Here is a 26,220-nt window from a genome sequence, read left to right as displayed (position 1 = left end):
TGTCCGCCTCTGCATTTAGTTTGCCTGGCAAATATTGACAATGTTAGGTGCCTAGCCATGCACCACATAATTATTTCTCTATTTATCTCATTGCAACTCTAGATTTCGTACCACCCATATTGCAGATGTAGGAGACAGCAGTTGTGTTGTCACAAAACAATTTTATGTGGCAACATTGCATATGGTTGCAAAGGGACTGCAGAACTAACAGAATGGCCTTCAGATCCAAGTAATTTATGTGGAATTTGGATTCCTGGTATGACCATCTACTACCAGTCACATTTGGTGTACCTTCTATCACCCCTCCCCAACCTTTCAGTGAGCTGTCTGTCATGAGTGTGATATCAAGGGGTAGTGGAGTAAGAGCTTTTGGGTATTGTTCAACATTAGAAATCCACCATAGCAGGTCCTGCTTGGACAGGGGAGAAAGAGTCAGTTTCCCCTCAAGGTCCCAACCATTACATTTCAAGGCATTAGTTTTGTATTTTGTCATTTTCTGATAAGGGATGCAAACCTCGCATAAAAAAGTACTTTTATGGAGCTGGCTAAACTGCGGGAATTTGTCTCCTTCAAAGGTGACAGTCACATCCTTCCCTGCCAGCTGGCCAACCTTCACTGGAGGGAACGATGCGGCCACAAGTGCTCTAAGCTGGCAGTCGTAGAAGCTGGCCGTGCTCTTACTACGCTTCTGGATGGTCATTCGTTCCATATCCATTGAATTGCTGTTTTCGAAAATCGCTTCCAGGTACTCCTTAAAACTCTTCGGCTTTCCTGGTAGATTGCTCGGCAACAAGCGATTGACTTTTTTGTGAAAACGTTGAAATAATGCCTCTTTTTCCACATCATCACTTCGAGAATCGTCTCCAAAGGGGGGTGAATCTGATCGTTGGACTGCATCACTTTTATTTGAGGGATTCAACATCAAACTACTGTCCACTTCTTCTTTGCTTGTTATAGACTCCGCAGTACTTACGCTTTCGAATTCCCCTATGCTTTTAATACTGTCATGATTATCATTATGCGAAAAATGTAGAATTTCGTCTTCGTAGAAATGCGACCGCTCCGTGACTAGATCATCCTCCAAAATGGTGTTGTTGTCATCGTCACCGTCGCTATCTTTGCCGGTTACTAATTTTTGATCATTGTACACGAATTCAAGTACAGGTTGTTTCTCAGAGGAACAAGTGATCGTTTTCGTACCATAGCATACATTTCCTTTGCCCTCACAGTACTGGGAACCTGGAACACTCTCGCCACCAGTCTCCGCTTTAATTTCGCCAATAGCACCCAATTGCTCTGCTTGAAAACATTCTTCGGCGTTGTTTCTGACCTCAGTCATATTGGAGGTTGGTCGTTCGATGATCTTGATACCGATGTAAGATTTCTTCTTTTTCTTCGGTAAAGACACTGTAGTGAGGTGCCCTTGCCGACGACATGACGTCCAAACAAGGAAAAGAAAAGCTCACGGTGTTGCTCCAACAGACCCATTTTTATAAATCCTCGGAAACTTTGCCACAGACATTTTTTATCAACGGCATCAGTTGAAGAGCCTGGGGCTAAATTGCAATTGGCCCAATTTACAACTGTTTCGCTATTCACTTGGGCTAGACACTTCAAAAGAAACCCCTGGTATCCTACATTTTTAATTTTTTTTCTAACGACATTCACACTGTCAATTTTTTTTACGGCTGTTCCAAAGTGAGAGAAAAATATATCCTTCTGGTCGTTTGGAATCATAGGAAAACTGTTACAGAATGCTTGCCAGATTTCATCTTTTTTGAAGTAATGCTTATTACTCCCGTTGTCTTGTAAAGGAGACACGTTCTCTTTTACCCACTTTTCAACAAGCATCGCTGTCAATACCATCTGATTAACAATGAAAAACGACACATTACTTGAATAAAGTAATACCCATTGTATAGACTGCTGGCAGTCTGTTTTTCTCGGACATACCACCCTTGTCTCGCCTTCTTCTCTACACGGCCAACGCCATACCGTCCTTTCGAGTTCGCGATGACTAAGCGCTCGTCCTAGTGACCCTTAGAGAAAAAAAACGGCTGCCAGCAGACTACCCATTATACGCAGGTTAAAATTTTAAACATAGATGATGTTTAGAGACCTCCACGTAGGGGTCTTCACCACCATCGCCAGAGTCAGTTGTAAGAGTTGCGTATTGTGTTAAGCAATATTTGTGAAGAAAAAAAAAACTTCCTGCTCTTAATGGTGTTTTATAACTGGTTTTCTACGGTTGCCCCTATACAGCTCTTGTACCCCGACAGAATTCGTATTGCTGCAGTATCAAATTTGTTCATTCAGTAAACAGCAATTCCATGTTTTGAGTTTCTATTACGAGGCACAAACCAATGTGTCTATCATTTCGATCACTCTTAGGAGAATCTGCATATGTTAAAACAAATTTCTCTAAAGATAGCAAAAATTAAATGCATACGTTGAGTATCCCTATTGCTGTTTCAAAAATACCCACCCACCACTCGCTTTTGAATACCTAAAAAAGAAATATTCACCAGTGTTAGGTTCATGTGTTAGGCAATGGTTGACTTCAGAACAATGGTGTTGAAATCAGACACATCAATAAATACTTGATGTAAAACGCAACTTCAACTAAATATCATTGTTCAATACTACAATGCAATCCGTCAAAAGCAAAACTGTACTATGAAAACTAAAAAAAAAAACGTGGCGGAGAGCATCGTGAAGTGCTTTGATGTGAAAAAAGAATTACATATGTAAATTGCCAACAACTTTTCGTCAAACACAACTGAGAAACGGACAAAGGGCTAACAAACGGCAATTGTTATTTCACACTGGCGATTTGTTTATCTCAAATTATCTGGCAACGTCTAAGAAAAGAGCATTTCGACTTCTAATTGATGAGCGAAACTGAATAATACAAATCGCAATTATTGTCTCTCACTGGAGGTGTGGTCGTCAAGACCGGATGCAAGCAGGGCTCACATTAGTTGGCGTCGGCAACCACGGCAACGAGGACAAAATAATTAGGCAATTTGTACATTGGAGTCCTGCATCTCCAAGTATCCGGCAATGTCTAAGAAAAGAACCTTTCGACCTCTAATTGATGAGCGAAACTGAATAATACAAACTGCAATTATTGTGTCTCTCACTGGAGGTGTGGTCGTCAAGACCGGATGCAAGCAGGGCTCACATTAGTTGGCGTCGGCAACCACGGCAACGAGGACAAAATAATTAGGCAATTTGTACATTGGAGTCCTGCATCTCCAAGTATCCGGCAATGTCTAAGAAAAGAACCTGTCGACTTCTAATTGATGAGCGAAACTGAATAATACAAATCGCAATTATTGTGTCTCTCACTGGAGGTGTGGTCGTCAAGACCGGATGCAAGCAGGGCTCACATTAGTTGGCGTCGGCAACCACGGCAACGAGGATAAAATAATTAGGCAATTTGTACATTGCAGTCCTGCATCTCGAATTATCTGGCAATGTCTAAGAAAAGAGCGAATAGAGTTATTTCACTTCAGTAAGTGCGAAGCTTATTTCATTTCATTCATAATCCGTAATTTATCTTCGAACTTGCCGGATCACTTTCAGTAACATGGTTGACGGAAGGAAATTCTACGTGATCTTCTCTATCATTAAAAAACACCGAGCTTAGGTCCACAGGTGGTCACTGTAAGTTCAAACGGAACTGGTAGAAAGTCTCGCAGCAAAGTAGCCGGGACGAGTTCAATTGATAGCAAATCGTTTCAATTGACATACATTCTTTTTTTATATATAAGTACGTCTAATTTTGGAGCTTAGACTGAAATTTGTTATATCTCCTTAATTAATGCGGACGTGACCAGGAAACCCATCAAAGAGCTTGCTTATTATCAAGTTGCTTGTCACATACTTTGCGCGACTTGCTCTGATGCCACGTGCAAGATGTCGCGCCAACCAACTCTGGCTAAATTTGGTTAATCTTAGCTTCAACGTTCTTATAAGAAAGGTTGTTACAAAAAAAAACAGAGTGTATCAAAAGTAATTGTTATATACACTGATTAATCACTACAAACGTCATCCCATTCTTGCTGTGACACCTTGGACAGCGGCCAAGACATATAAAACCTGTAAACAAAACATCTGACGGCCCAAAATATAAGATTAATGCTTCAGACCTGGTAATAAGTCTTCCCAAAACCTTCGATTATTTTGATAAGCGGTGTAGGTGCTGATGTCGAAAACCGTGGAGATTGTCAATAAAGCAATTTACAGAACTGTGGATTGTTCCGCAGATCCATGTCGAGAAGAATTGAGGAATTTTTCATGTTTTAATTGACCAGTGTAACTCACACTAAAAGCGTGACATTTCTTTGAACGTTTCTGGAAATGTCTGTCTGCGACAGTCCAATTCACAATTTGCGACATACACTGTTTATTGAACCCGAAAAAAAACATTTTTTTTGGATACAAGTGCACCCTTCTACACTGTAGGTTCGTCGGAAATAATTTCCTTCATTTATCTCTTCGTTTTGCTCATTTACAGCTAATTCCTAATTATTGAGGGTAGCAAGAAGTGCAGAGAGACATCTCCGTGATAATTCGTCTTCGTTAGTCTTCATTCAAGGGATCGTTTAGCCATCACAAGCGCATGTCGTACGGATCTTCCTTTCCTGTATGTGACAACGGGATTATTTTAACTCATTATTCCCCAGAACAGCGGTTAATTCTCCATTGAGTTATAGGTAGTGATTCGATCAAACCAGGAACCAGATGCAAATGTAATTATGTAGCACACTGACAATGGAACAAGCAAGCAACTTGTGGTTACTACTCGCTGAGCGACCTGAAAAAGCTTTCGTTAAACACGGCCACAGGGTTTTAAAATTGAAACCAACCCTTTGTCTCAATCGCCGACTGTGCATTCAAACAAACAAAACTTTTCCTTCCGATCTATTTTGGATGCGAGATGTTTCTTGAAGTGCACTCTGGTCAGTTTCATTGTTGAAAGTTTTAATTAATTTTCATTTCCGACGGCAAAATCAATCAGAGCGGTACCCTGGGAGAAGAGGAATGTTTTACCCAAGAAAATTCAGCAAACAGCTGGCGAGCGAGAGAAGCGCTGAGGACGAAAATAAAAGTAACCTCTTTCGGACTCTACTTGCAAAAACACAAACACGCTTTTTCTGTTTTTTGAAATCCCTTTTTTTTGGGGGGGAAGTAAGTAGCAGCGCATGCTGTGAATATTATCAAATACGTTTCGCATGCAATAAGAACAGAACGAGCGAGCCGTTTTTATCCTCATGTTCAACGATACAGTTGAGCATACTCAGACGGTCGAGCCAAAATGCAGTATTCACCTGAGCATGTTCAAGTAAATATCAAGGAGGAAGTAAACGCCATCCCTGGAAAAAGAGTAAGACCAGTTGGTATGTGTTTTTATGGCGCCGGACAGGACCTTGTCAGGGGAAAGACGTACAAGTTGGAACGAAATCCTCGCAATTTCAGACTCAAAGTGTATTGAGGTGAAACAGGGCGATTAAGTCAGAGCAACACTTAATGCCAGTAACTCCCTCCTGCTCGTGCCACTAACGGATAGCAACACTGTCTGGGATACCAAATGGTAATAAACGATAAACACATTGTAAAGATATTCCGACTCATGATTCAAATTTACCTACAACGAGACTTAATGTGCATTGATGGATTTTCGTTCCATTCTAATTTAACTATGTATTGGAAGAGTCGAAATGGAGTCGAGGGGATTCCAGAAGACCCGCAAAGGCTCATAAGATACAAATTCAGTGCATGGCGAAGGCAACAGATGTCCACCGCGTAGAAGAGAAATTGAACTGTTGTATTGTTACACAGAGTAGATAAATATACAATATATTCCGGCAGTAGAACGGAATTTCACGCTGATTTTCTCAATTCTTAAATCTTCCTATTGGGCTAAGACCTTCTCTACCCTAAAAAAAACTAATAAAAACAAACACCTTTGAATTTAGCTATTATCTGTACACGAAGATGGTTAAGGGTTTTTCCAGGTCCGAGTGAACGCCCTTTTGAGCAGATGAAGTACTAAGATATCGTGCCGTTCCTTCGGTAAACCTAAAAAAAGTCATACCTCTTATGGGCAGGGAAGTTATATATGAGGTGCATGCGTGAAATAATTCAAGGGGCAGAATTTCTTTCTTCCTTCTTGACCGTCAAAATGTGCGAAGACACAAGGGACTCTTTTTCCCTGGTTGTGAATCGCTAATTTGATTTGTCATTGAAGAAATGTACTGCTTTTAATTTTGCGGCAACGCAAAATCCAAAAATCTTAGACTGTTGACACTCATGAACAGATATTTCAACCAAGTTTCGCGTTGAATGTCCCTCATTGCGTTCTAGTTTATTTTCATTCCGACAATGTAAGTAATCAGGTTTCCTTTTGCAAAAGCACATTTTTTCAAAAATTTGATTAGTGCTTATATTTTTTGGCACAGTCAGTGCTGTAAAGTTTAAGAGAGAAATCATATGTCGTGCAAAATATCGCTTAAAAAAATCTAAAAAATCTTAAAAAAGTCTTCCCGGAATGACTGCAAAGTTTGTGTGGTCATCAAATCATAACAAAGATCAACCAGATCACGTACATAGGAAATGTATCGCTGTCTAACGGAATGAGCTGTACAATTAAACTTTTTTAAAACAGAAGTCGCGGGCCCCGTGGCTATTTATGCGGTATCGCTCTAACACCGCGGTCTCCTAGCTGTTTTAAAATAACTTCATATAGAATTTATGCAGTCTGGAAGATGCTACCTAATGCCAAGCAATCGTTTTTAAATACCCCTGTACAGACTGATTGTGGCCATCAGCACTAATGCCAGGTCAACCAAATTGCAATACAACAATTAGTCATAGCATCGTGTTAAGACGTAAAACATTGTTGAATTCATCATACCTTCGTCCTGTCTATGAGCAGGGTTTGACAGTTTCCAGAAAAGGTCGAAGGCGTTTCAAGGTGCTGCGAAATAAATAAAATAAGCAGGTGACGGAAATTTAGGACATCGAGATACTTGTATCTCCAGATGAATTTGAATTAACAAATACACGCAGCTCTCGTCCTTTCGGACTTGGAATTTAGTATTTTACAACCTAAAAATTTAAAATTTATAATACTCAATCAAAAGGGCTAGCCCATTTAAAATCACATTGAATTGGATATCATACTGAATGATTTCTACAGCATCATCACATGAAGCAATCCACAGGTTTTGCAACGCCAATTTATTTATTTATTTATTTATTTATTTATTTTTTTTTTCGCCAACGCCAATTTAGAAACCTTCCAAAACACGTCTACAACCAGGTTTACCGGAGGATAATTTTAGCGTTTGATTCTGACGTTTAACGTAACATTTGCTTACCTCTAGATTGTTCGCCACAGTCGACTGATTGGAAAATACGTCCAACAGACACCGCCTAATGTCCTTGGCTTTTTGGGGCTACATATGTCGGGTCAATGTTTTTAACAAAAAAAGGCGTGAAAGTACAAAGTTCTATATTGCCAGGAACTCGTAGCGCGAGTTATGCTTTGCGGTATCGCACAGACAAATTAATACTGTCCTGCTGATGGAAATCTTGTGACATCGAAGTTCGGTGTGACGGCAGGCGTTAACATGTGTGAAATCTGGTTGCCAGGACAACTCGGGACGTTTTTTACCAGCCAGAGCCATTGTTAGTGAATATATTCCGAGCAAGAAAAAGGCGTTTTAAAAATTCCCAGCAAGTTAAATATAAAAGGTTTGACTTCCCAGCCAGCTCGATTTTTGCTTGCAGAGCGGTTTTTTTGTGGAGCGGCCCCGTTGTGTACTCCTGATACCATATGTAATGGAATGTCCTGTGCAAGATGAAACTGTAAAATTGTGTGCACAGTGCGCGGAAATCCTCTGAGAGTTATCAGCTTCCATACCCGAGAGTGCGCGGGCAATTTCCTAGAGTATTCAGAGATAAAATCTCGAAACAAATGCGACCCTGGTTCCGAAATCAAAGAACAGTGATGTCACTTCTCCTTTGAAAGTAGCTCTGAAAGACACGCTTCAGTGTTACAACCGCTTGATGTAATATGAATCCTGACCCCCAACTCGGCGTGCAAGAAGTAGGCGTACCTGTGCTTGGCTGGTACTATTTTCTTAACATAGTTCGCTTTCATCTAAGAGGGAAAAGGAGAAGGTGTCTAAGTAAATGAAAAAAAAATAATCGTTTCATTGTGAATACGGTGTAAAAGATGGAAGTACTCTGCAGTCTTTCTTTTAAAGTCTTCTTGAAGTTCTATTGTCAATGTGACGCTATAACACTTATTGCCTTTCCTACTTGGCCCATTTTGCTATCTTCGCCCAAATGTTTAACCCCTTCCCTCCTGAGAGTAAGATTTTCAGATTTTACTCTGTATAACGCCAGACGATTTTAATACTCCTAAATTGCGGCCTGCGCTTTATGGGTGAATGGGGTTAAGTGGCTACCGTGAGTGACATATACCTTGTACAACTCTACCCGACACTTAGTGGTGAACTGAAATCCACTTCAATTGACTCAGAAGTGGAAGGAGAGGGGAGACCGAGGCAGAAAGTGAGCTCACTGCTGGCGACTTGAAATTTTTCAATCCTATCGGATAAAGTAGAGGTTAAGCAAGATTTTAACTTATTTGCTGAAAATTCCTACACAGCGTTGTTTTAATTAAGCTTATAATAAATTAAAATGTTCACGTCAAATCAAGGAATGTGTGGTGCAAAAAAATATGATATTTTTGATGACTTAATCACAGGTCGTTTCAGACAGTGTGTGTAGTTCCAAAATCCTGCACGCTGGATTAGGATTGAAAGAAACCCTTATTTTCAGTCTCTTTTACAGCGTAGCCTACTTTAATTAAAGCAAACTTACAAGGGTTTAGTTAAAGTAAATTATTTTCCCTTTACAGGTTAGACCCAGTGTTGCAAGGATGAAAATAGTTCTTTTCCTGTTTACCGTCTTAATGACGGCAGAGTTGGACCACTCTCTCCATGGTAAGTTAATTGAACTTCTCATGCGTCACTGCTTCATTAAAACGACCTTAAAGTGCGTATGAGCCATGACCTTTTTTTCTAATTTCTGACCCGAATCTACATTATCATCACGTAAGCTCAGCAATCATGCGGCTTGAAAGAATTACTCTTTAGTAACCAATTCAATGATTAAAGCGATCAAATCTGCCGCCATTGTGGCATGCCATCTCTCTACGGTTAGTCTTTTCTCGATTCTTTATGGTGAGCACAAGAAGAGTGTAGGAGAAGACATGTAATTCAAAAACGCGTGACCTAATACTATGGCAAATCTGATAAACGCTTTGTACAATTTTCAAATTTATACTTTTAGATAAAGAAGAAATAAGCTTTTCAAAAGTAAAAGTTGAAAGTGAAATGTTCTTTAAGTCTGTTTTTCAACGAAAAGCAAATCACGTCACGGTTTTGGTTTTTAACGTGTTTTATTTTTGTTATAGACTATTTTCCAAATCCCATGATTCAATACGTTTTGGGAGTGTAATAAACTAGGGTGAAGCGAATAATGTAGCTATATGATTTTAAGGATCACGAAAAAGAATGAAAATGAAATCCTGCATTACACAACATACATATCCAATTACTGGCAACGTGACTCCGCACGTGACTAAATTATAACATTCCTCCCCCTTAAGATCTTTGCTATTCTAAAAAAAAAGAAACACTGTATAGAAGCATAATAAAGTCAATCTAGTGTCTTTCACACAATGTCTGTCACGCAATGATTCTTGCAGATCGCTAATCAATGTTCAAAAGCAATGTCACATAAGTTTTACAGTTCATAATCTTTGAAACGTTCGGGTAAACGTCGGTCACGAACCGGGCGTGATGGTTTAGCCTCTTGTGCATCAGTTGAACTCACGACTGGCTTGGGTGGGCCACTCGGTTGGGTTGCGTCTGTTGTGCAATCTGTCCCCGGCACCACTCCTGGTACCACAATTTCAGGATTAGACTTTGCTGGGTCTGTGCTGTGGCTCCTCTGCATGTGGTCCTGATGTCGTCGAACAACTCGACCATCCAGTAATTCGACTAGGACTAGGGCTGAGACTGGGCCCGTCGTCTGCACCACAGTACCTTTTTGCCAGGACTTGGGGGAACTGAAGTCCTTTATGAACACAGGATCATTGGCTTCAAAGTCCCTATGTTTGGCGTGGTGGTCGTGGGTCTGTTTTTGATGTTCTTGCTTCTGTCTCACCAGCCTTGCAGTGTTGGGTACTAGGAGGTCAAGCTTAGTTCTCAGCTTCCTCTTCATCAGCAGCTCTGCTGGTGTAACCCCTGTTGTTGTGTGTGGTGTTGTTCTGTACTTGAGCAGAAAACGTGACAACTTGTCTTGTATGGTTCCCTCTTCCATCTTCTCTATCCCTTCTTTGAAAGCTCTAACTGCTCGCTCCGCCTGTCCATTCGAAGCTGGATGGTATGGCGATACTTTGGTGTGTTTGACACTATTCTTTGAGAGAAAATTCTCGAATTCAGCACTTGTGAAATTGGGACCGTTGTCGCTGACGATGGTTTCCGGGAGACCATGGGTCGCGAAGATTTCTCTCAACTTCGCTATGGTAGCGGCTGATGTTGTACTGCGCATTAGGTGGACATCCATCCACTTGGAATGTGCATCGATCACCACTAAATACATGTGACCCTTAAGTGGCCCTGCATAATCAATGTGTACCCTTGCCCAGGGTTGACCGGGCCACTCCCATGGATGAAGTGGCGCTTCTGCTTGGACCTTCTGATGTAGTTGGCATTGCTGACACCTTTTTACTGCTTCCTCTAACTCACGATCCATGTTTGGCCACCACACATAGCCACGTGCAAGGGCTTTCATCCTTGATATGCCCGGATGGGCTTCGTGAAGCTCGGCTATGACTTTTGCTCGTCCTTGAGGTGGTACTATAACCCTGTTTCCCCATAGAACACTTTCTATGGTTAATTCTGCTTTCCGGCTGAAATACGGGTGTAACTGCACATCCTGGCAGAGGTGTGGCCATCCATTAAGTGTAAACTGGTGCACTTTTGAGAGCACAGGATCGCGCCTTGTCCATTCTTGGATATGGCGTGAGTTGATTGGAGTGTGGTCCAGATGTTCTAACAGCAAAACTGTCTCTCCAGGTACAGGAACAGACTCTGGCATCTTGGACAAGGGGAGTCGACTCAATGCATCCGCATTGCCATTTGTGGTCCCTGCTTCATAGGGTGTTTTTTCGTTGTATTTAACCGTTCGCCCTAAATCTGAGTTCAGTTTATCTTTCTGAATGCCCTTAGTGCCAGCCAAGTTAATGAAAAAACTCGTAAAGTAAAAACTTAAGTTAACTAAAATAGATTATTGACAACGTTAAGGTGTCAAAACGTTTTCAAATACTACTACATCGTCTGTCTTTTATTTACCAAATAAAATAACATAAGAGACCACCAATCTAAGTAGTAACCTTACCTAAAAAGGCTTAATAACTTTTAAGATGAGAACAAGCAGGTGGGTAACAACCTCATGCAACTTCGATTGAAGCTAACACGGCTAGGTTTCAGTATGACCTGTCTATGGCATCCCACGTATAGGTAAATGAGTTGCACTGAAACTCAGGTGCAAATTCCAAAGTGCCTTAGATGTGCATAATGGTGCAAAGATGACGGTGAAGGTGGCACTTAAGCAAACAATGTTTATTTGATGAAACCCTTTTACGGAGTGTAAGCAAATTGTTCGATCTCTAAATCGCTCTCTTTATAGTTGAATTTAGGAACTTCAATTTAATTTACTTTCCATGATCTGCATGTTTTCCAAATTAAAAAACCAACTCAGTCAGTTAGATACTGTAAAGACAAAGGTTAATTCCATTAGATGAGCCGGAAATGTTCGATTTCCAGTATTGATTTGCTGTCTATATGTTTAAAACTAGTTATATTATTACTAACTTTCTAACGACTTGAATTGGCACTGTTACTTTCAAAGAATGTGGACATGCAAAGACTTGTTTCTGACCACAACTATTTATTTCAATTTGAAAACCAGAATGTCAACAACCTCTTGGCATGGAAATTGGCGCAATCAAAGATGCGCAAATACAGGCGTCTTCTGAGTGGGATCTAAATCACGCCGCCATCCAGGGAAGACTAAACTTCAAAAAGTCAGGAATAAAACAAGGTGCCTGGTCAGCAAGGAAAAACGATAAGAATCAATGGTTGCAGATTGATCTGCAAGCATCCTACACTAAAGTGACGGCTGTAGCTTCACAAGGAAGGAATCAGGTCAACCAATGGGTTACAAAGTACAAACTGCAATACAGTAACGATGGAGTTACCTTCCGATACTACAGGGAACAAGGACAGACCGTTGACAAGGTAAGATGTGATGATGAGCGATTCGTCAAAACGTGCTCTGAAGAGAATACTAGCCTTATGTTTTTTTTTTTTTTTTCTTCATTTATTTTAATATAAATCCCAACGTGTACGAGACACGTCAAGAAACGCGACAGTTAAAACAACATTTTGCTGCCCTTTGTATCATTTTTAGAAGTATGTCTTCCAGTGTAGTAAGCTTCCAAGCGTTACGGTGCCGGATAGGTGTTGTCATTCCCCATTCAAACATTCCTACCAAGGACACTTTTTCCTCCATTTTTCAAATCTCCTACTTAAACTTCCAGTTTTTATTGATTGGATATCTTGTGTACATTATCAAAACGTGGTGGACTTTTCTTCCTTGTATCTCTCATTTCTTGTGCTTTGCATCATGAATTCCTTAGCCAGTCAGCAAAAATTTTCGTTGTCTTAATCACTATATGTCATCTTTGTTTTCCATTTAGGAATTTACTGCAAATTGCGACCAAAATTCAATCATCTATCACAAACTAAAAAATCCAATCGCGGCGCGTTACATACGATTCCGACCGGTCACTTGGCACAGCCACATATCAATGAGAGTAGAAGTCTATGGCTGTGAACAAGGTAACATGATTTTTTTCCATCGTCTCTACAATAAACAAAATTATTAAATTCTCTAAAGTTAAGTGGAAATATATTTTAAAAAAAGGTGTAGAGACAATTTAGGAAAAACAGAATTTATTTAGAAAGCTGAGCATTCTGGTGTCAGTAACGGTGATGGTCCAGGTTTACATGCGAAGATTGGCTAAAAATTGTACTCTCCCTCCACTTCATAAGGCGTCGTAAGGTAAAATAGGGTGCTCTTTCGTTATATTTCCCGGTTTACCCTGATTCAGATTTGATTTTCCCTTTTTGAATGCCCGTAGTGCCGGCCAAGCTAATGAAAAACTCGTAAAGTAAAAACTTAGGTTAAATAATATAGATTATGGACAAGGTTAAGGTGTGAAAACGTTTTCAAATACTAGTACATCACCTGTCTTTTATTTACCAAATCAAATCATCAAAGATGCCGCCAATCTCAGTAGTAACCTTATCTAAAAAGGTGTAATAACTTTTAAGATGAGAACAAGCAGGTGGGTAACAACCTCATGCAACTTCGGTTGAAGCTAACACGGCTGGATTTCAGGATTACCTGCCTATGGCATCCCACGTATAGGTAAATGAGTTACACTGACAGTCAGGTGCAATTTCCAGAGTGCCTTTTATGTGCATAATGGCGCAAAGATGACGGTGAAGGTGGCAGTTAAGCAAGCGATGTTTATTTTATGAAACCCTTTTAGTTAGTTTAAGCAAATTGTTCGATCTTTAAATCGTTTTCTTTATAGTTGACTCTAGGAACTTCAATTTAATTTTCTTTCCGTGATCTGGAAATGAAATAACCATCTCAGTCAGTTAGTTACTACAAAGAGTAAAGTTAATTCCATTAAATGAACCGGAAATGTTCGCTTTCCAGTATTGATTTGCTGTCTACATATTTAAAACTAGTGACATTACTACTAACTTTCTAACGACTTGAAGTAGCTCTGTTACTTTCAAAGAATGTGGACATTCAAAGACTGTTTCTGATCACAACTTTTTATCTCAATTTGAAAACCAGAATGTCAACAACCTCTTGGCATGGAATTTGGTGCAATCAAAGATGCTCAAATACAAGCGTCTTCTGAGTGGGATCTAAATCACGCCGCCATCCAGGGAAGACTAAACTTCCAAAAGTCAGGAATAAAACAAGGTGCCTGGTCAGCAAGGAAAAACGATAACAATCAATGGTTGCAGATTGATCTGCAAGCACCCTACACTAACGTGACGGCTGTAGCTTCACAAGGAAGGAATCAGGTCAACCAATGGGTTACAAAGTACAAACTGCAATACAGTAACGATGGAGTTACCTTCCGATACTACAGGGTACAAGGACAGACCGTTGACAAGGTAAGATGTGATGATAAGCGATTCGTGAAAACGTGCTCTGAAGAGAATACTAGCCTTCTGTTTTGTTTTGTTTTTTTTCTTTATTTATTTTGATATAAATCCCAACTACGTCTACGAGACAGGTCAAGAAACGCGACAGTGAAAACAACATTTTGTTGCCCTTTGTATCAATTTTTGAAGTACGTCTTCCAGTGTAGTAAGCTTCCAAGCGTTCTGACGGTGCCGGATATCATGTGTACATTATGAACACGCGGTGGAGTTTCTTCTTCGTATCTCTCATTTCTTGTGCATTGGATCATGATTTCTTTAGCCAGTCAGCAAAACTTTTCGTTGTCTTAATCACTATATGTCATCTTTTTTTCCCATTTAGGAATTTACTGCAAATTGCGATCAAAATTCAATCATCTATCACAAACTAAAAAATCCAATCATGGCGCGTTACATACGATTCCGACCGGTCACTTGGCACAGCCATATATCAATGAGAGTAGAAGTCTATGGCTGTGAACAAGGTAACATGATTTTTTTTCCATCGTCTCTACAATAAACAAAATTATTAAATGCTCCAAAGTTAAGTGGAAATATATTTTTAAAAAAGGTGTAGAGACAATTTAGGAAAAACAGCAGTTACCTAGAAAGCTGAGCATTCTGGTGTCAGTAACGGTGATGGTCCAGGTTTACATGCGAAGGTTGGCTAAAAATTATACTCTCCCTCCACTTGATAAGGCGGCGAAGGGTAAAATAGGGTGCTTTTTCGTTATATTTCCCGGTTTACCCTGATTCAGATTTGATTTTCCCTTTTTGAATGCCCTTAGTGCCGGCCAAGCTAATGAAAAACTCGTAAAGTAAAAACTTAGGTTAAATAATATAGATTATGGACAAGGTTAAGGTGTCAAAACGTTTTCAAATACTAGTACATCACCTGTCTTTTATTTACCAAATCAAATCATCAAAGATGCCGCCAATCTCAGTAGTAACCTTATCTAAAAAGGTGTAATAACTTTTAAGATGAGAACAAGCACGTGGGTAAAAACCTCATGCAACTTCGGTTGAAGCTAACACGGCTGGATTTCAGGATTACCTGCCTATGGCATCCCACGTATAGGTAAATGAGTTACACTGAAAGTCAGGTGCAATTTCCAGAGTGCCTTTTATGTGCAAAATGGCGCAAAGATGACGGTGAAGGTGGCAGTTAAGCAAGCGATGTTTATTTTATGAAACCCTTTTAGTTAGTTTAAGCAAATTGTTCGATCTTTAAATCGTTTTCTTTATAGTTGAATCTAGGAACTTCAATTTAATTTTCTTTTCGTGATCTGGAAATTAAATAACCATCTCAGTCAGTTAGTTACTACAACGAGTAAAGTTAATTCCATTAAATGAACCGGAAATGTTCGCTTTCCAGTATTGATTTGCTGTCTACATATTTAAAACTAGTGACATTACTACTAACTTTCTAACGACTTGAAGTAGCTCTGTTACTTTCAAAGAATGTGGACATTCAAAGACTGTTTCTGATCACAACTTTTTATCTCAATTTGAAAACCAGAATGTCAACAACCTCTTGGCATGGAATTTGGTGCAATCAAAGATGCTCAAATACAAGCGTCTTCTGAGTGGGATCTAAATCACGCCGCCATCCAGGGAAGACTAAACTTCCAAAAGTCAGGAATAAAACAAGGTGCCTGGTCAGCAAGGAAAAACGATAACAATCAATGGTTGCAGATTGATCTGCAAGCACCCTACACTAACGTGACGGCTGTAGCTTCACAAGGAAGGAATCAGGTCAACCAATGGGTTACAAAGTACAAACTGCAATACAGTAACGATGGAGTTACCTTCCGATACTACAGGGTACAAGGACAGACCGTTGACAAGGTAAGATGTGATGATAAGCGATTCGTCAAAACGTGCTCTGAAGAGAATACTAGCCTTCTGTTTTGTTTTGTTTTTTTTCTTTATTTATTTTAATATAAATCCCAACTACGTGTACGAGACAGGTGAAGAAACGCGACAGTGAAAACAACATTTTGTTGCCCTTTGTATCAATTTTTGAAGTACGTCTTCCAGTGTAGTAAGCTTCCAAGCGTTCTGACAGTGCCGGATAGTTGTTGTCATTCCCCATTCAAACATTCCTACCAAGGACACTTTTTCCTCCATTTTTCAAATATCCTACTCTAAGTTCCAGTTTTTATTCATTGGATATCATGTGTACATTATGAACACGCGGTGGAGTTTCTTCCTCGTATTTCTCATTTCTTGTGCATTGGATCATGATTTCTTTAGCCAGTCAGCAAAACTTTTCGTTGTCTTAATCACTATATGTCATCTTTTTTTCCCATTTAGGAATTTACTGCAAATAGCGATCAAAATTCAATCATCTATCACAAACTAAAAAATCCAATCATGGCGCGTTACATACGATTCCGACCGGTCACTTGGCACAGCCACATATCAATGAGAGTAGAAGTCTATGGCTGTGAACAAGGTAACATGATTTTTTTTCCATCGTCTCTACAATAAACAATATTATTAAATTCTCCAAAGTTAAGTGGAAATATATTTTTAAAAAAGGTGTAGAGACAATTTAGGAAAAACAGCAGTTACCTAGAAAGCTAAGCATTCTGGTGTCAGTAACGGTGATGGTCCAGGTTTACATGCGAAGGTTGGCTAAAAATTATACTCTCCCTCCACTTGATAAGGCGACGAAGGGTAAAATAGGGTGCTTTTTCGTTATATTTCCCGGTTTACCCTGATTCAGATTTGATTTTCCCTTTTTGAATGCCCTTAGTGCCAGTTAAGTTAATGAAAAAACTCGTAAAGTAAAAACTTAGGTCAACTAAAATAGATTATTGACAAGGTTAAGGTGTCAAAACGTTTTCAAATACTACTACATCGTCTGTCTTTTATTTATCAAATAAAATAGCATAAGAGACCACCAATCTAAGTAGTAACCTTACCTAAAAAGGTTTAATAACTTTTAAGATGAGAACAAGCAGGTGGGTAACAACCTCATGCAACTTCGGTTGCAGCTAACACGGCTGGATTTCAGGATTACCTGCCTATGGCATCCCACGTATAGGTAAATGAGTTACACTGAAAGTCAGGTGCAATTTCCAGAGTGCCTTTTATGTGCATAATGGCGCAAAGATGACGGTGAAGGTGGCAGTTAAGCAAGCGATGTTTATTTTATGAAACCCTTTTAGTTAGTTTAAGCAAATTGTTCGATCTTTAAATCGTTTTCTTTATAGTTGAATCTAGGAACTTCAATTTAATTTTCTTTCCGTGATCTGGAAATTAAATAACCATCTCAGTCAGTTAGTTACTACAAAGAGTAAAGTTAATTCCATTAAATGAACCGGAAATGTTCGCTTTCCAGTATTGATTTGCTGTCTACATATTTAAAACTAGTGACATTACTACTAACTTTCTAACGACTTGAAGTAGCTCTGTTACTTTCAAAGAATGTGGACATTCAAAGACTGTTTCTGATCACAACTTTTTATCTCAATTTGAAAACCAGAATGTCAACAACCTCTTGGCATGGAATTTGGTGCAATCAAAGATGCTCAAATACAAGCGTCTTCTGAGTGGGATCTAAATCACGCCGCCATCCAGGGAAGACTAAACTTCCAAAAGTCAGGAATAAAACAAGGTGCCTGGTCAGCAAGGAAAAACGATAACAATCAATGGTTGCAGATTGATCTGCAAGCACCCTACACTAACGTGACGGCTGTAGCTTCACAAGGAAGGAATCAGGTCAACCAATGGGTTACAAAGTACAAACTGCAATACAGTAACGATGGAGTTACCTTCCGATACTACAGGGTACAAGGACAGACCGTTGACAAGGTAAGATGTGATGATAAGCGATTCGTCAAAACGTGCTCTGAAGAGAATACTAGCCTTCTGTTTTGTTTTGTTTTTTTTCTTTATTTATTTTAATATAAATCCCAACTACGTGTACGAGACAGGTGAAGAAACGCGACAGTGAAAACAACATTTTGTTGCCCTTTGTATCAATTTTTGAAGTACGTCTTCCAGTGTAGTAAGCTTCCAAGCGTTCTGACGGTGCCGGATAGTTGTTGTCATTCCCCATTCAAACATTCCTACCAAGGACACTTTTTCCTCCATTTTTCAAATATCCTACTCTAAGTTCCAGTTTTTATTCATTGGATATCATGTGTACATTATGAACACGCGGTGGAGTTTCTTCCTCGTATCTCTCATTTCTTGTGCATTGGATCATGATTTCTTTAGCCAGTCAGCAAAACTTTTCGTTGTCTTAATCACTATATGTCATCTTTTTTTCCCATTTAGGAATTTACTGCAAATAGCGATCAAAATTCAATCATCTATCACAAACTAAAAAATCCAATCATGGCGCGTTACATACGATTCCGACCGGTCACTTGGCACAGCCATATATCAATGAGAGTAGAAGTCTATGGCTGTGAACAAGGTAACATGATTTTTTTTCCATCGTCTCTACAATAAACAAAATTATTAAATTCTCCAAAGTTAAGCGGAAATATATTTTTAAAAAAGGTGTAGAGACAATTTAGGAAAAACAGCAGTTACCTAGAAAGCTGAGCATTCTGGTGTCAGTAACGGTGATGGTCCAGGTTTACATGCGAAGGTTGGCTAAAAATTATACTCTCCCTCAACTTGATAAAGCGGCGAAGGGTAAAATAGGGTGCTTTTTCGTTACATTTCCCGGTTTACCCTGATTCAGATTTGATTTTCCCTTTTTGAATGCCCTTAGTGCCAGGTAAGTTAATGAAAAAACTCGTAAAGTAAAAACTTAGGTCAACTAAAATAGATTATTGACAAGGTTAAGGTGTCAAAACGTTTTCAAATACTACTACATCGTCTGTCTTTTATTTATCAAATAAAATAGCATAAGAGACCACCAATCTAAGTAGTAACCTTACCTAAAAAGGTTTAATAACTTTTAAGAGGAGAACAAGCAGGTGGGTAACAACCTCATGCAACTTCGATTGAAGCTAACACGGCTGGATTTCAGTATGACCTGTCTATGGCATCCCACGTATAGGTAAATGAGTTGCACTGAAACTCAGGTGCAATTTCCAAAGTGCCTTAGATGTGCATAATGGTGCAAAGTTGACTGTGAAGGTGGCACTTAAGCAAACAATGTTTATTTGATGAAACCCTTTTACGGAGTGTAAGCAAATTGTTCGATCTCTAAATCGCTCTCTTTATAGTTGAATTTAGGAACTTCAATTTAATTTACTTTCCATGATCTGCATGTTTTCCAAATTAAAAAACCAACTCAGTCAGTTAGATACTGTAAAGACAAAGGTTAATTCCATTAGATGAGCCGAAATTGTTCGCTTTCCAGTATTGATTTGCTGTCTATATGTTTAAAACTAGTTAAATTATTACTAACTTTCTAACGATTTGAATTGGCACTATTACTTTCAAAGAATGTGGACATGCAGAGACTGTTTCTGATCACAACTTTTTATCTCAATTTGAAAACCAGAATGTCAACAACCTCTTGGCATGGAATTTGGTGCAATCAAAGATGCGCAAATACAAGCGTCTTCTGAGTGGGATCTAAATCACGCCGCCATCCAGGGAAGACTAAACTTCCAAAAGTCAGGAATAAAACAAGGTGCCTGGTCAGCAAGGAAAAACGATAACAATCAATGGTTGCAGATTGATCTGCAAGCACCCTACACTAAAGTCACGGCTGTAGCTTCACAAGGAAGGAATCAGGTCAACCAATGGGTTACAAAGTACAAACTGCAATACAGTAACGATGGAGTTACCTTCCAATACTACAGGGAACAAGGACAGACCGTTGACAAGGTAAGATGTGATGATAAGCAAGTCGTCAAAACGTGCTCTGAAGAAAATACTAGACTTCTAGTTTCCTTTTTTTTAATAGAAATCCTCACTATGTCTACGAAACAGAAAAGGTAAACAAACCCGACAGTGGAAACAACTTGTCCTTGTCCTTTGTATCAATTTCTGAAGTACGTCTTCCAGTGTAGTAAGCTTCTAGGCGTTCTGACGGTACCGGATGAGTGTTGTCGTTCCCCATTCAAACATTCCTACCAAGGTCACATTTGCCTGCATTTTTCAAATCTCCTATTCAAACTTTCAGTTTTTATTCATTGGATATCATGTGTACATTATCAACAAGCGGTGGATTTTCTTCATTGCATCTCTCATTTCTTGTGCTTTGGATCATGAATTCTTTAGGCAGTCAGCAAAAATTTGTATTCTCGTTCTCACTATATGTCTCCTTTTTTTCCCATTTAGGAATTTACTGCAAATAGCGATCAAAATTCAATCATCTATCACAAACTAAAAAATCCAATCATGGCGCGTTACATACGATTCCGACCGGTCACTTGGCACAGCCACATATCAATGAGAGTAGAAGTCTATGGCTGTGAACAAGGTAACATGATTTTTTTGTTTCCATTGTCTCTACAATAAATAACATTATTAAATAATCCAACGTTAAGTGCAATTATCCTTCAAAAAGGGTTAAGAGAGCCTTTGGAAAAAATGGCATTTATCTAGAAAGCTGAGCATTCTGGTGTTAGTAACGATGATGGTCCAGGTTTATATGCGAAGATTGGCTAAAAATTATACTCTCCCTTCACTTGATATGGCGTCGTAGGTTAAAATAGGGTGATTTTTAGTTGTATTTAACCGTTCGCCCTAAATTTGATTTAAGTTTATCCTTTTGAATGCTCTTTATGCCGGCCAAGTTAATGAAAAAACTCGTAAAGTAAAAACGTAGGTTAAATAAAATAGATTGGGGACAAGGTTAAGGTGTCAAAACATTTTCAAATGCTACTACATCGCCTGTCTTTTATTTACCAAATTAAATAACCTAAGAGGCCACCAATCTCAGAAGCAACCTTACCTAAAATGGCTTAACAACTTTTAAGATGAGAACAAGCACGTGGGTAAAAACCTCATGCAACTTCGATTGAAGCTAACATGGCTGGATTTCAGTATGACCTACCTATGGCATCCAACGTATAGGTAAATGAGTTGCACTGAAACTCAGGTGCAATTTCCAGAGTGCCTTAGATGTGCATAATGCTGCAAAGATGACGGTGAAGGTGGCACTTAAGCAAACGATGTTTATTTGATGAAACCCTTTTAGTGAGTTTAAGCAAACTGTTCGATCTTTAAATCGTTTTCTTTATAGTTGAATCTAGGAACTTCAGTTTAATTTTCTTTCCGTGATCTGGAAATTAAATAACCATCTCAGTCAGTTAGTTACTACAAAGAGAAAAGTTAATTCCATTAAATGAACCGGAAATGTTCGCTTTCCAGTATTGATTTGCTGTCTACATATTTAAAACTAGTGACATTACTACTAACTTTCTAACAACTTGAAGTAGCTCTGTTACTTTCAAAGAATGTGGACATTCAAAGACTGTTTCTGATCACAACTTTTTATCTCAATTTGAAAACCAGAATGTCAACAACCTCTTGGCATGGAATTTGGCGCAATCAAAGATGCGCAAATACAAGCGTCTTCTGAGTGGGATCTAAATCACGCCGCCATCCAGGGAAGACTAAACTTCCAAAAGTCAGGAATAAAACAAGGTGCCTGGTCAGCAAGAAAAAACGATAACAATCAATGGTTGCAGATTGATCTGCAAGCATCCTACACTAAAGTAACGGCTGTAGCTTCACAAGGAAGGAATCAGGTCAACCAATGGGTTACAAAGTACAAACTGCAATACAGTAACGATGGAGTTACCTTCCGATACTACAGGGTACAAGGACAGACCGTTGACAAGGTAAGATGTGATGATAAGCAATTCGTCAAAACGTGCTCTGAAGAGAATACTAGCCTTCTGTTTTGTTTTGTTTTTTTTCTTTATTTATTTTAATACAAATCCCAACTACGTCTACGAGACAGGTCAAGAAACGCGACAGTGAAAACAACATTTTGTTGCCCTTTGTATGAATTTTTGAAGTACGTCTTCCAGTGTAGTACGCTTCCAAGCGTTCTGACGGTGCCGGATAGTTGTTGTCATTCCCCATTCAAACATTCCTACCAAGGACACTTTTTCCTCCATTTTTCAAATATCCTACTCAAAGTTCCAGTTTTTATTCATTGGATATCATGTGTACATTATCAACACGCGGTGGAGTGTCTTCCTTGTATCTCTCATTTCTTGTGCATTGGATCATGATTTCTTTAGCCAGTCAGCAAAACTTTTCGTTGTCTTAATCACTATATGTCATCTTTTTTTCCCATTTAGGAATTTACTGCAAATAGCGATCAAAATTCAATCATCTATCACAAACTAAAAAATCCAATCATGGCGCGTTACATACGATTCCGACCGGTCACTTGGCACAGCCATATATCAATGAGAGTAGAAGTCTATGGCTGTGAACAAGGTAACATGATTTTTTTTCCATCGTCTCTACAATAAACAAAATTATTAAATTCTCCAAAGTTAAGTGGAAATATATTTTTAAAAAAGGTGTAGAGACAATTTAGGAAAAACAGCAGTTACCTAGAAAGCTGAGCATTCTAGTGTCAGTAACGGTGATGGTCCAGGTTTACATGGGAAGATTGGCTAAAAATTATACTCTCCCTCCACTTGATAAGGCGGCGAAGGGTAAAATAGGGTGCTTTTTCGTTATATTTCCCGGTTTACCCTGATTCAGATTTGATTTTCCCTTTTTGAATGCCCTTAGTGCCAGTTAAGTTAATGAAAAAACTCGTAAAGTAAAAACTTAGGTTAACTAAAATAGATTATTGACAAGGTTAAGGTGTCAAAACGTTTTCAAATACTACTACATCGTCTGTCTTTTATTTACCAAATAAAATAACATAAGAGACCACCAATCTAAGTAGTAACCTTACCTAAAAAGGCTTAATAACTTTTAAGATGAGAACAAGCAGGTGGGTAACAACCTGTTGCAACTTTGATTAAAGCTAACACGGCTGGATTTCAGTATGACCTGCCTATGGCATCCCACGTATAGGTAAATGAGTTGCACTGAAACTCAGGTGCAATTTCCAGAGTGCCTTAGATGTGCATAATGCTGCAAAGATGACGGTAAAGGTGGCACTTAAGCAAACGATGTTTATTTGATGATACCCTTTTACGGAGTGTAAGCAAATTGTCCGATCTCTAAATCGTTTTCTTTATAGTTGAATCTAGGAACTTCAATTTAATTTACTTTCCATGATCTGCATGTTTTCCAATTAAAAAAACCAACTCAGTCAGTTAGATACTGTAAAGACAAAAGTTAATTCCATTACGTGAGCCGGAATTGTTTGCTTTCCAGTATTGATTTGCTGTCTATATGTTTAAAACTAGTGACATTATTACTAACTTTCTAACGACTTGAAGTGGCTCTGTTACTTTCAAAGAATGTGGACATTCAAAGACTGTTTCTGATCACAACTTTTTATCTCAATTTGAAAACAAGAATGTCAACAACCTCTTGGCATGGAATTTGGCGCAATCAAAGATGCGCAAATACAAGCGTCTTCTGAGTGGGATCTAAATCACGCCGCCATCCAGGGAAGACTAAACTTCCAAAAGTCAGGAATAAAACAAGGTGCCTGGTCAGCAAGGAAAAACGATAACAATCAATGGTTGCAGATTGATCTGCAAGCACCCTACACTAAAGTCACGGCTGTAGCTTCACAAGGAAGGAATCAGGTCAACCAATGGGTTACAAAGTACAAACTGCAATACAGTAACGATGGAGTTACCTTCCAATACTACAGGGAACAAGGACAGACCGTTGACAAGGTAAGATGTGATGATAAGCAATTCGTCAAAACGTGCTCTGAAGGAAATACTAGACTTCTAGTTTCCTTTTGTTTAATAGAAATCCTCACTATGACTACGAAACAGAACAGGTAAACAAACCCGACAGTGGAAACAACTTGTCCTTGTCTTTTGTTTGTATCAATTTCTGAAGTACGTCTTCCAGTGTAGTAAGCTTCTAAGCGTTCTGACGGTGCCGGATAAGTGTTGTCGTTCCCCATTCAAACATTCCTACCAAGGTCACATTTGCCTGCATTTTTCAAATCTCCTATTCAAACTTTCAGTTTTTATTCATTGGATATCATGTGTACATTATCAACATGGGGTGGATTTTCTTCGTTGTATCTCTCATTTCTTGTGCTTTGGATCATGAATTCTTTAGGCAGTCAGCAAAAATTTGTATTCTCGTTCTCACTATATGTCTTCTTTTTTTCCCATTTAGGAATTTACTGCAAATAGCGATCAAAATTCAATCATCTATCACAAACTAAAAAATCCAATCATGGCGCGTTACATACGATTCCGACCGGTCACTTGGCACAGCCACATATCAATGAGAGTAGAAGTCTATGGCTGTGAACAAGGTAACATGATTTTTTTGTTTCCATTGTCTCTACAATAAATAACATTACTAAATAATCCAACATTAAGTGGAATTATCCTTCAAAAAGGGTTAAGAGACCCTTTGGAAAAAATGGCATTTATCTAGAAAGCTGAGCATTCTGGTGTTAGTAACGATGATGGTCCAGGTTTACATGCGCAGATTGGCTAAAAATTATACTCTCCCTTCACTTGATATGGCGTCGTAGGTTAAAATAGGGTGTTTTTTAGTTGTATTTAACCGTTTGCCCTAAATTTGATTTGAGTTTATCCTTTTGAATGCTCTTTATGCCGGCCAAGTTAATGAAAAAACTCGTAAAGTAAAAACTTAGGTTAAATAAAATAGATTGGGGACAAAGTTAAGGTGTCAAAACATTTTCAAATGCTACTACATCGCCTGTCTTTTATTTACCAAATTAAATAACCTAAGAGGCCACCAATCTCAGAAGCAACCTTACTTAAAATGGCTTAACAACTTTTAAGATGAGAACAAGCACGTGGGTAAAAACCTCATGCAACTTCGATTGAAGTTAACACGGCTGGATTTCAGTATGACCTGCCTATGGCATCCCACGTATAGGTAAATGAGTTGCACTGAAACTCAGGTGCAATTTCCAGAGTGCCTTAGATGTGCATAATGCTGCAAAGATGACGGTGAAGGTGGCACTTAAGCAAACGATGTTTATTTGATGATACCCTTTTACGGAGTGTAAGCAAATTGTCCGATCTCTAAATCGTTTTCTTTATAGTTGAATCTAGGAACTTCAATTTAATTTACTTTCCATGATCTGCATGTTTTCCAATTAAAAAACCAACTCAGTCAGTTAGATACTGTAAAGACAAAAGTTATTTCCATTACGTGAGCCGGAATTGTTCGCTTTCCAGTATTGATTTGCTGTCTATATGTTTAAAACTAGTGACATTATTATTAACTTTCTAACGACTTGAAGTGACTCTGTTACTTTCAAAGAATGTGGACATTCAAAGACTGTTTCTGATCACAACGTTTTATCTCAATTTGAAAACCAGAATGTCAACAACCTCTTGGCATGGAATTTGGCGCAATCAAAGATGCGCAAATACAAGCGTCTTCTGAGTGGGATCTAAATCACGCCGCCATCCAGGGAAGACTAAACTTCCAAAAGTCAGGAATAAAACAAGGTGCCTGGTCAGCAAGGAAAAACGATAACAATCAATGGTTGCAGATTGATCTGCAAGCACCCTTCACTAAAGTCACGGCTGTAGCTTCACAAGGAAGGAAACAGGTCAACCAATGGGTTACAAAGTACAAACTGCAATACAGTAACGATGGAGTTACCTTCCAATACTACAGGGAACAAGGACAGACCGTTGACAAGGTAAGATGTGATGATAAGCAATTCGTCAAAACGTGCTCTGAAGGAAATACTAGACTTCTAGTTACCTTTTGTTTAATAGAAATCCTCACTATGTCTACGAAACAGAACAGG

General features: G+C 38.9%; 1 protein-coding gene across 1 annotated transcript in view; it reads left to right on the top strand.

Annotated features, from left to right (window-relative positions):
* LOC137973399 (uncharacterized) overlaps positions 1-26,220 on the top strand; it is a 69,792-nt gene that overhangs the window by 20,789 nt on the left and 22,783 nt on the right. Inside the window, exons 2-18 of the mRNA XM_068820200.1 lie at positions 103-256; positions 8,939-9,023; positions 12,061-12,389; positions 12,851-12,992; positions 14,026-14,354; positions 14,725-14,866; positions 15,901-16,229; positions 16,698-16,839; positions 17,875-18,203; positions 18,672-18,813; positions 19,858-20,186; positions 20,643-20,784; positions 21,822-22,150; positions 22,619-22,760; positions 23,805-24,133; positions 24,594-24,735; positions 25,781-26,109. Coding sequence (XP_068676301.1) covers positions 8,960-9,023; positions 12,061-12,389; positions 12,851-12,992; positions 14,026-14,354; positions 14,725-14,866; positions 15,901-16,229; positions 16,698-16,839; positions 17,875-18,203; positions 18,672-18,813; positions 19,858-20,186; positions 20,643-20,784; positions 21,822-22,150; positions 22,619-22,760; positions 23,805-24,133; positions 24,594-24,735; positions 25,781-26,109 — 3,690 coding nt within the window. The 5' untranslated portion in view covers positions 103-256; positions 8,939-8,959. The remainder of the gene's footprint in view (positions 1-102; positions 257-8,938; positions 9,024-12,060; positions 12,390-12,850; positions 12,993-14,025; positions 14,355-14,724; positions 14,867-15,900; positions 16,230-16,697; positions 16,840-17,874; positions 18,204-18,671; positions 18,814-19,857; positions 20,187-20,642; positions 20,785-21,821; positions 22,151-22,618; positions 22,761-23,804; positions 24,134-24,593; positions 24,736-25,780; positions 26,110-26,220) is intronic.

This window comes from Montipora foliosa, chromosome 10 (genome assembly GCF_036669935.1).
Source record: "Montipora foliosa isolate CH-2021 chromosome 10, ASM3666993v2, whole genome shotgun sequence".
Classification (NCBI taxonomy): Eukaryota; Metazoa; Cnidaria; class Anthozoa; order Scleractinia; family Acroporidae; genus Montipora; species Montipora foliosa.
Note: the sequence above shows the minus strand (reverse complement) of the source record. Positions and strands in the feature narration are given on the sequence as shown.